The sequence below is a fragment of the Saccoglossus kowalevskii genome, chromosome 9, assembly GCF_978046115.1.
Source record: "Saccoglossus kowalevskii chromosome 9, keSacKowa6.1, whole genome shotgun sequence".
Lineage (NCBI taxonomy): Eukaryota > Metazoa > Hemichordata > Enteropneusta > Harrimaniidae > Saccoglossus > Saccoglossus kowalevskii.
This window is the reverse complement of record NC_140649.1, coordinates 2,519,957-2,531,635: the sequence shown is the minus strand read 5'-3', so window position 1 is coordinate 2,531,635 and position 11,679 is coordinate 2,519,957. Positions and strand designations below refer to the sequence as shown.

The following is an 11,679-nucleotide window of genomic DNA, read 5'->3' as shown; positions in this document are numbered from 1 at the left end:
TGTCATATTACAGGCCAATTTCGATTTTGCCAGCAATTTCTAAAGTGGTTGAGAAGCATGTTCATGTTGATGTTCATTTATATAAGTATTTGTGTGAACACAATCTTCTGTTTGAAAATCAGTTTGGTTTTAGAAAAAGCATTTATGTCAAACGACACTACTTCGCTTGGTAACATGGACGAAGGTAACATTTCAGGTGTTTTTTTTTAAATCTGTCTAAAGCCTTTGATCTCGTAAATCATGATTTACTGCTTCGTAAATTGTTCCTATATGCTGTAGATACACACTCTTTAGATTGGTTTAAATCGTACCTGTTTAATCGAAAGCAGGTTGTAAATTACTTTGGCAAGGTTTCTGACGTAGATGATATTTCAGTAAGAGTATCACAAGGTTCTATACTAGGTCCCTTACTTTTTTTATCAATATCAAACTCGTGGTGCAGCACATCAGGTTGCTTAGACTTTTATACAAATAATGATGTTGACTACGAGTTGTGAAAATGTCAATATTAAAATCTCCTAATAAAAAAAGTTATTTTTTAAGTAAATAACCCCTTTCAATGCCACTCTTAATAAGTAAATCAATATCAATATATGTCTGGAGGACGATAAACACCAGCTAATAAAAAACTATAATTTGGCATTGAAATCTTAATCCACATAATCTCTAACTCTGCAGATTCAAGATCTAGCCCTCATAAGAACAGATGTAGGCAATTAAAACATCACCTGACCTGCCTACTCTATCTTTTCTTTCTATGAGCATACCGGGTATATAAAGTGCACTTGATCAATTTTATTTGATAATTGTTCCAATAACCTATCAACATACCATGATTATTAGATTTAGAGTTTAACTGACCAGATTCAACTTGAGTAGCAGAATGTACGGCCTCCTGAACAACAGGCCACACCCCGAGTAGCTAGCAACAGTGTTGGTACAGTTCTTTTGCTTGTGACCTCGACTATTACATTTCCCGCAGACGACAGGAGTCTCAAATCTGAATACATGGAAAGTGTGTCCCTCTTCACCACAGTGATAACATGTAATCACATGACGAATAACATTGCCATAATCCCTTCCCCTGTATTGATGGTCGATAGAGGGCGTTTCATGGTCATTGCCAACACGATAATTTCGACGGTAATAATTATTCTCCAAATAACCACGGGGATAGTTGCTGTGTGCATTAGTGTTAAATTTTGTCGGTCACCTAACCGCACAGCTGCGTGGATTATATTAAATTAATCCGAATTGGCGTCTATTTCATGTTTTTGGATGTTTTAAAAACGATAACGCTTACACAAGTACCAACTTGACCTATGGCCTCTACATACTTGGAGTAACACTACGATAATTTAACAGCAATTTTCTATGGAACTAATTATTATGATATCACAGTTACAATCCCGAATAAAACTACCATCTTTGCAATCGCTTTTCACAACCTTCTAAGCAGTTCGTTGTCGATTTTTCAATTGACTGTTCTGATAATCTGCTTAAATATGAGGCTTTCTCGGAACATTTACTTAATGTATTTGGAATTCAACTGCGGGCTTGTCATGATAATAGCTTAGGTTAAATATACAAACAACTTCGCCAACATTTCCTCCGCCTTTTCCAACATTGCACGCTGTTTTCTAACATTTTACAGTCAGCTCATGTTAACATTTATAGGCTGCTTTCAACTGGATTTTATAAAAAATTTCGACTTTACAACTGCGCGTTTCTATATGCCAACTACTTATTTCATATATACAAATACATCTAACAACTTTGCAATAACTTTGCAATCACTTTGAACAACTTTGCACGGTTCGTTAACAGAGTAAAGCCTACTATGTGCCGACAGCATCTTCAAATTAATCGTGAAAATTAGAAGGAAATTGAAAACTTTCCATTAATTAAAAAAAGGTACAAAAATGACACCACTTTTCACTATAAATGATTAACATCACAGTAAGTAAAAATGCAGGAACGATGCTTTATATCTTTTCCAATTGTGTGATGAAACAAAAATTATTCCAGAGGGTGTTTACTCAGGGAGTGTCCCATGCAAGTACTAACCACGCCCGATTGTACTTTACTTTAAAGGTTTTGACGGTCACCTAACCACACAGCAGCATGGATTATACAAAATTAAGCCGAATTGGCCGCTATTTCATGTTTTTGGATGTTTTAAAAACGATATCGCTTGCACAAGTACCTTCTAGACTTGACCTATGACCTGTACATACTTGGAGTAACACTTCGATAATTTAACAGCTATTATCGAAATATTTATTCACATTTTCGAACTTGTAACTACGTGACTACTTAATATTATATCACAGGTGACAATCCCAAATGAAACTGCCAACTTTGCAATCGCTTTTCACAACTTTGTAAGCAGTTTGTTGTCGATTTTCCGGTTGACTGTTGTGATAATCTGCTTAAACATGAGGCGTTCTCGGAACATTTACTTAATGTATTCGGAATTCAACTGCAGGGTTGTCATGATAATGACTTAGGTTAAATATACAAGCAACTTCGCTAATATTTCCGTTTTTTTCGAACTTTGCACGCCGTTTTCTAACATTTTAAAGTCAGCTCATGTGAACATTTATAGGCTGCTTTCAACTTATTTGATAAATTTGTTCGACTTTATAACTGCGCGTTTCTATATGCCAACTACTTATTTCATATATACAAATACATCTAACAACTTTGCAACAGTGCTGGCTTTGACAGACATGTTTAGATAAAATGTTTCAGTCAAGTTCCAAACATGTCCCAAACATTCCCTAACTGTGTGTTTTTGTAGCAAACACATTCCTGCTCCAAAAGTGTGTACATACAGTTGTCCAAAATTTTACTAGTGTCAAACTTGTAGATAAAGTGTTTGACATATGTCTCAGTAACCAGACATGTTTCAGATCTGTCCCAAACATGAATGACAAGAGTTCTATTTGTGAGTAGTCTATACAATCAACTTCCTACAAACATGTTGAAAAGGTATATTTTATTTATTCAAAATGATAAAAGAATACACTAGACATATTCCTTGGAGCTCACTTTTTAATAGAAGATATGAAGAAAAGTGTCCATCACAGACTTAAAAAAATGGTAAATGATAGCCAATAGTTATCGTCCATTGAGAATCCATAAAATAACGACTAAAAACTAAGAATGGATACAAGCTAGACTGAATATGCACTAAAGGTTTAAATTCAAAACATAGTTAAACTATACATGGCTTACCCTGTATATGTAAGGGTGGGCAGATCATAGCATAGGGTTGGCATATCATTACATAGGTGGGGCAGCTCACAGCATATGATCTGAAAATCACAGCATAGTTTGGGAAGATCATAGCATAGGGTGGGGTGGGGATATCATTACATAGGTGGGGTAGATCACAGCATACTGTAGTGTGGGAAGATCACTGCATAGGGTGGGAAGATCACTGCATAGGGTGGGAAGATCACTGCATAGGGTGGGAAGATCACTGCATAGGGTGGGGTTATCATCTATGCATACAGATTAACTATATATACAATATATAAGTTTGATAATATTAATATTTAAAAAAAAATGGAAGTTACTCATAATGACTTTACTTTAAAAGAAACAATATAAAGGATTTTAAAAGCAAGTGTAATGTAGAGTGTGTATTATGTACAGCAACACATGTTGAAGTTATCCATGCTGTTAATATAAGTCACAAACTCGGCTGTCACTCTGGATTATTCAAATTCCAAATTGTTTTTCTTATGAAATTATCATTGTTTATAGTTCCTAAAATAAATTATCTTAAAAAGCACCTTGTTGTTTTTTGACTTACAGAAGTCCCTCCCACATAACAATGCTAGACAATAGTGGACCACAGTGCCAATGTTGTGACAGTGCTGACGAGACATTTCTTTCTCATATGCTTTTCCTTCATTAACATTATGGGTTATGATTAACAAATTACATTTAAATAAATGAACATAACGATACAGCAAGTATCAGGTTACAGTTGAAATGTTCCAGGTTTCAAATTGAATTATTGTTTAAAAACTGAGCAACTGAGTAAAAATTTAATGTGAACACTTTATTAATTTACAGAATCAACAAGGGGAGTTTGAATGCCAACAGGATGATATTGTCACATCATTATTAAATGTCTCCATGAAACCATAACTATTGTTACCTCAGAACATTAATATATACATCAATATTCAAATTTAATATTTACATTTGAATTCTATTTTACATTATTATTATTTCTAGTTTATTTCTCAGTTGTCATAGTTACATAGAAATAACAGTACTGTTCAACAGAAACCAGCAGAAATCCATCTACTCAATCATCTCTTGTGTTTCCGTCGAGCTCTCACTGCTCGATACGAGTCTGGAATGAATTCTCCATCATGTGGGTCCATTCCAAGCATTCTACGTAGTCGCTCTATCTCTTGTTTGTATCTGAAGGAAATTTAACAACAAAAATTGTCAAATAATTCTACAGATATACGCGGTGGATGGAAATATTGTATACAACACACTAGGAATCACTGATATGAACAACATGTTACCATAAAGGTAATCAGTGAAAGCAGTGAGTGAGTGCCACTGTGTTGTATGTTGCACTTTTACCAATTAAATACTCTAAATATAAATTCTGATGCCCTTTCTCTAGTCTTGTTGTTTATTATCTTTTACCAATTAATTAAGTGATTTGCACATTATGGAAGAATGCCATGACATTTGTAAGATATAGAAGTTATTTTCACAAGTGATGCAGTGTATTGGTGTAGTGTTCACATAATAGAATGGTTACAATGCATTACGTTTCAGTACACAAATAAGTAAACAACACTGCTGGCATATGCCTAAGACATGTACAACAAAATAAGAAGAACCACCACTTGACAATCAGAATGTAAATAAGTGCTATATAAAATACAGTGAGGAACTTTAAAATTAAACTATATAAAATTTTAATAAAGTGAACCAAATTATTAAATAATAACTGTACATACCTGACAAGATGTTTATCAATGTAATCTTGACATTCTGTTAACTGTTCTTCAGCTATTGTACAGCGTGTAAGCAATGCAGATCTCTCAGCCTCAAGTTCTTGCTACAAAACAATAAGAAACAAATTGAAATTGACAACTTATAACTATTTAGTACTAAAGCTTACTGTATATTATAGTGTGACATGCATGTAGACATATTGTAAGAGATAAGAAACAATATGACTTGTCAAATTAAAGAAAGCCAACACAAAGAACTCCTGTATGCTGTGAGGCAAAGATTTGACATATGACACAGATATATACTGGATATCTAAAATTAACTACAAATTAAAATTACACTATTAATAAACTAACTAAAAAATATAAATCAATAAACATGTAGGTACAAAAAAGATACCTTAGCCTCAACAGATCTGTCCAAAAGATGCTTTCACGTCATCAAAAATGCACAGATCTTTCCAGAAGACACCTTAACCTCATCAAAAAATGAACAGATCTGTCCAGAAGAGAATTAATCTTTGCATCACCATCCAAGGTATAGTTGTAGTGAATACGAAAGCCATACAGCTAAGATTTTTAAAAAGATTCTGACAATAACAGATAATCAGTATTTTTTGTTATCACGAATGTCAACATTATTTTTTTACAGTAAAAGTTTCAATTGTTTGTGAAGCAAATTTTAGAAACAATTCATGGCATTTCTCTCTTGGTTGATGCTTAAATTAGAATATTGATGACAATATTCCCTATATCTTGCAAACCACTGTCATGACTATAGTATTTAGACAAAAATTTATTGAAATACAGCAATTACAAAAAAAGCCATCATAAGATCATCTTGGTTGATGATTTAAATTTGGCACTCGCCCAGAATTATTATCTGTCCTCCAAAACATGGGCCAGGGCAGGATTTCAGGCAAATATAGTATATATCAGTATCAGCAGGTTATGTGTGTATTATATTATGTGATGCATTGTGACATCACAACAATACAGACCTGTGTATTGAGAGTGAACTCTCGTAACTGTTTTCTCAAAGATCCCCAGTTGGCCTGCTCATCAAAACTAGAAAAAAGTTAAATAACAATCAAATTTAAAAACTACAAATGTAAAAAAAATGTGAATGTTAAAAATAATATTTGATTTTAAAATATAACACAGACTTGAATCTGATGTATATATAAAGTTTAAACATGATGATGATGATCTCATAATTTCTGATGTTTGTACCACGTTTAAACAAGTCTTCAATTTCTGACCAATATCTGGTTGTAGAATGGCAGAGATGGTTAATTTTGATGTGTGATTAGCACTCATATGAATATCTCATACGAATAATCATAATATTTGACATTTTTTTTTCAAAGCCAACATTGGTGACACTAATGTCACAAACTCTTTCACATTTTATTTTGACAGATTACCAATGTGATAAATTCTTGATTCACAATGATGCCAATTCACAGGTTTGTTCTAATATAGATTTCACAGTCAAAAGATGGATGTAATTATTTGTAGTTTTTCAATTGATATCTTAAAGTGTTCAGAACTTTCAACTTGGTTTGTAATCAGAATTTAACAGTACATATTTTATTCTTAGGCTCCCTAATAGAAACAAAATAACATGAATTGAATTCAAAATAGTACAGCAATAAATCTAAGCTAAACTTTGAGGGGAAAATAGTGGGAAAAGTTTTTTTTTTACTACATAATAAAATAACATATTGAATTTTCCCCTTAAATACCATCTCCTTCACCTAATGATGATTTGTACTAGATGAATAATAGATGCACACTAGGAGATTCATCATACCTGACATTTTTTTTCATTCCCTCTGGTGATCTGAGGTGACTCAATTCTTCTCGTAATCTGTTAATCTCCCTCCTGTTCGCTGATTCTAATTCAGTGTCAGATATTCTCAAATCATATTCGTCAGGACCAAAATCTACATTTGGTATCCTCTGTGATTCCACCTGCTCCCTCATTAACCTGGATATATGATATGTAACATGCTATGGCTCAGTAATCTAGGGAGTCTAGACATGCTGTATCTCAGTAATCTAGGGAGTCTAGACATGCTGTAACTCAGTTATCCGGAGAGTCTTAGATATCATTGTCAGCCCTAATAAGGTGATTCATCTGCAAGGTGATGGGGTTGGCTTGAAAGACAGTTAAGTTGCCAGTAAATGATTGAGCCTGCATTTGATCACATCTGCCTGATGCCAAGATCAGTAAGAAAAGCGTCTTTTTTGACCAATCAGCTATGAAGGCGCATTATTTGGGTCATCACCTTGGGATGTGTTCCATGAGTGAGTCAATACTTTGAATGAATGCCTTCACAGAGTTGCCCTCAGTGATATGTTATCCTGACTGAGAACAATACAGTGTTGATAACAGACTATGTATTCCATACCGTAGAGAGCACTTTCTATTAGTCTATTAGTAACGATAGTAACCACAGAAATGGAGTCCAGCCCTGGCTATCAATGTCATTGATGTGTTGTATGACAGAGACAGTTTCTTGGAAGCGATATATCAGTAGAAATAGAGGGAACACAAACACATTGGTGTTGTCCAAGCTGATTTGACACCACATCACATTCCAATGCAATTGTAAAGTAGTGTGTGTTATGTACATTCAGTGTTTGGTGTGTCTGAACAGGACTGTGATGATCTATGATATCTGCCACTCAGTGCCATCAAACTTGAATCTGAGACAGTGTATTGGAGATGTTGTTGTGAATCCCCCTGATAAGCTAGAACATCAATTTATGCTGAGCATAGCTAAAACTTCTAGTTATTGTGTCAGATCAGTCATGTGAGCTCCCAAACATATATTTGAACAAGCCATACATGGCACAGTCCTCATTAGTTATCAAATTTAAGATATATAGTTTTGTTTTTGCAATATATAACATAAACATTTCAGAGATATGAATCCAAAAGCTGATGTTTTTTTTAATACTAAAATGATTGACATCTTGTATCTGACTGCCAAATGAGTACTTGTCCATATTGAGAGATCTGCAACAGCATTAATCAGCCATTTTGAATACATGTATAACATGATGTATAATGAATATATACAATTTGAACATAATCACTCAAAGCATGTCAGAGATATGGCTCGAAAAGCATATTCATTAAAACCAAATGGCCGCCAGTCATCCATTTTGAATTTGATCTAAAAAATAAAATGATGTGCATCAGAAACCCATAATGTCTAATGTATGTACGGTACCAAGTTTGAAAGAAAACGCAACCATAAATGCCAGAAATTCTTGATTTTTCATGATATTTTAGCACAAAAATGACCACCATTTGGCCATTTTTAATCACATAGTCAAACCAATATACATGTATCTGTATATCTATGTTATGATGTATAATAAATATATCAAATTTGAACATAATCAGTCAAAACATGGCAGAGATATGGCACTAGAACTGCATTCATTAAAACAGAATGGCTGCCAGTCGGCCATTTTAAATCTGATCTGAAAAATAAAATGACGTGCATCAAAGTCCCTAATGTCCAACGTACATGTATCTATAAAGTTTGAACAAAATCCATCCATAATGCCTGATTTTGATGACTTTCCAGCACAAAAATGGCCACCATTCAACCATCTTGAATCAGATTGTAAAACAAATTGATGTGCATATGTATAATATTATATATGATGTATGTGTGAAGTTTAATTGTGATTGGTCTAGGCATATCTAAGATATAAGTCTGCATGCACAGATGCACGGACGCACAGAGGTCAATCCATAAGTATGACCTTATGATAACCTTATTCAGGTTAATATGATTTTCACTAGAGAAATCCATAGTTTTAATACAAATTAACTACCAGCAATGATCGACAACATTCTGATAGTTGCAGAAACACATATACACAGTAGCAAAGCAGGTTTAATTTAGGAAATTATTTTAGGATTATTTTGAACTAAGAAATCTCAAGTCTGTCAAAATGTAAATATGTTTACCTATAAGCAACTAATAACTCTTCATGTCGTTTGGCAATTCTTGATAATTGACCTTTAAATGACCTTGCAGCATTGCTCAGTTGTTCTTCTCTTATTTTGTGTGATTTTTTTAAATCTGTCAACATGTCTTCCACATAGCGTCTCATTTTAGTTTCATTCAAAGTATCTCCCGGCATGCCACTTCCTCCATCAACAAAATCCTAGAATTGATAAGGTACATTAAAGTATTGCAAGGTCAAGTATACCTATGATGTCATTGCATGAACACAGAGTCTGTTTTATTTATAACAAATATAATTAAATTTTTCCTATGTTTTTTCAAAAATTAATTGATCAAATAAGACATATGGTAAAACAACTGTAGAAGCCAATTAGAGAGTTAAAGGTATAAAATGAACAAATCTGACCGAGGGTCACCCTAAGAGGTCATGAAAGCAATCAGCCTGGACACCTTCAATGAAAAGTCGAAAATGGCATTTTTTATAAATAATGACAAAATTATTCACTAAAAGTAGAAAAATTAAGGTGATAAAACTAGACAATAGCTGTACTCTGTCAACTTTACCTGCATATATATCAATATCATGCACTGTATTAATAGGAAATAAACAAAACTCACAGCAATATCTTCTACATATTTAAGAAGTCTTGATCTGTATTCTTCATTTAAATCTTTCAACTGAATCTGTAATTTGTTATTCTCTATTTCATATTCTCTGCATCGACTAGAAAGTTGAATTAACTCCTGAAAGAAATATACTGTACTGTGGTCAATATCTGGTTATTATAGTATCTACAATCAGCAATATCTGGATCTCATTAATCGTATCATGTTATTTATTCACAATTCAAGATCACTAGCACTTTGACACAAAAAGTGGAAAAATAAATAATAAGAAGGGGACAATAAATGAATTAAATAATGGCGAGGACACCGCTGTGAAAATTGAATGAACAATGAGGAAGCACTTTAGGATAAGAAGGTGATGAATATAATTAAACACTACAGGATAACCCAACTGTGAAAACTCATGGTGGCTTGACATTGTAACTGGTTGGATATGCATATATTGTTTGCTATTTAATATCAAATTTACTCTGTGCGAGTGAACTTATTTATTATTGTTAATACTGTCTATGTTTAAAAAACAGTACATATCACATACCGTAGATTGTTCAGCCACTCTGTGTTGACTTGCTCGAGCAGCTTTTCGTGCATCTTGTAAATCCCTACCAAGGGATATCCTAAAATATATGAACCATTAAATAATGAATGTCCTCTCAGAGATAACAAGTTGTTTGATACATAATGGTAATGGGGCACAGAATATTTGCAGTCTATCAGCTCAGAATACATAGTACATAATAATAGTCTATTAACTCTATTTAGATTCTTGTACTAGGTGTTGATATGTATCACAATTCAAAGGACACTTACAGTTTAGATTCAAGTTTATCTTGTTCTTCATCATATTCACCTTTCATTTTATCAATCTCCCCTTTGTATCTTTGAGAAGTTCCAAATAACTGTAAAACAACATACTACATTTTAAACCACAAATATAATAATATTATAATAATTTTATGGCAATTGCTATCAATTCATAAAACTTATTCCTCTCAGACATCCACCCCAGTCACAATGTTCTATAAAAACATGTCTTTCACCAAATAAATGCTTTGCAGAGTTTCTAATATTTCAACAAATAAAATAATTGAGTCAAACGAGATATACACCATTTTTGTAAAATCAAAATGTTAAATCGATGAAATAAAAAAATTTCGGTAAAAATTAACAAATAATTTATACATCACATTATGCAAAATGTTAGCAGGAAGTAATATGGTATTCAAAATACAAATGGTCAAATCAGAAATACAGAAAGTGAGCAAGACTTTCATTATTGCTTATTAGTAAATAACAATAAACAAAATAACAACACTCACTCGCTTTTCAATTTCCAGTCTTTCCCTCTCAGCAGTTAATAAATCATCAGCCTGTAGAACAAGAAAAACGAACACGAGTTACCAAATCATATGAATGAAAACCTACCAATGTGAGTTATCAAAGAATCAAGGAAATGAAGATCTACCAATGTGAGTTATCAAGGAATCATAGAAATGAAAACCTACCAATGTGAGTTATCAAGGAATCATATGAACGAAGACCTACCAAGGGAGTTATCAAGGAATCATATCAATGAAGATCTACCAAGGGAGTTATCAAGGAATCATAGAAATGAAAACCTACCAAGGTGAGTTATCAAAGAATCATAGAAATGAAGATCTACCAAGGGAGTTATCAAGGAATCATATCAATGAAGATCTACCAAGGGAGTTATCAAGGAATCATAGAAATGAAAACCTACCAATGTGAGTTATCAAGGAATCATATCAATGAAGATCTACCAAGGGAGTTATCAAGGAATCATATCAATGAAGATCTACCAAGGGAGTTATCAAGGAATCATAGAAATGAAAACCTACCAAGGTGAGTTATCAAAGAATCATAGAAATGAAGATCAACCAAGGGAGTTATCAAGGAATCATATCAATGAAGATCTACCAAGGGAGTTATCAAGGAATCATAGAAATGAAAACCTACCAAGGTGAGTTATCAAAGAATCATAGAAATGAAGATCTACCAAGGGAGTTATCAAGGAATCATATCAATGAAGATCT

The 11,679-nt window shown here is 33.2% G+C and overlaps 1 protein-coding gene across 3 annotated transcripts in view; it reads right to left on the bottom strand.

Moving 5' to 3' along the window:
* Positions 1-2,982: 2,982 nt before the first annotated feature.
* Positions 2,983-11,679, bottom strand: part of LOC100372181 (uncharacterized) — a 44,192-nt gene continuing 35,495 nt past the window's right edge. For all 3 annotated transcript variants that reach the window (XM_085503045.1, XM_085503047.1, XM_085503046.1), the window contains 9 exons: positions 10,945-10,995; positions 10,436-10,524; positions 10,164-10,242; positions 9,617-9,742; positions 8,998-9,197; positions 6,817-6,993; positions 6,002-6,068; positions 5,004-5,104; positions 2,983-4,446 (listed from right to left, as the gene is read on the bottom strand). In XM_085503045.1, the coding sequence (XP_085359171.1) occupies positions 4,332-4,446; positions 5,004-5,104; positions 6,002-6,068; positions 6,817-6,993; positions 8,998-9,197; positions 9,617-9,742; positions 10,164-10,242; positions 10,436-10,524; positions 10,945-10,995 (1,005 nt within the window). In that variant the 3' untranslated portion in view covers positions 2,983-4,331. The remainder of the gene's footprint in view (positions 4,447-5,003; positions 5,105-6,001; positions 6,069-6,816; positions 6,994-8,997; positions 9,198-9,616; positions 9,743-10,163; positions 10,243-10,435; positions 10,525-10,944; positions 10,996-11,679) is intronic.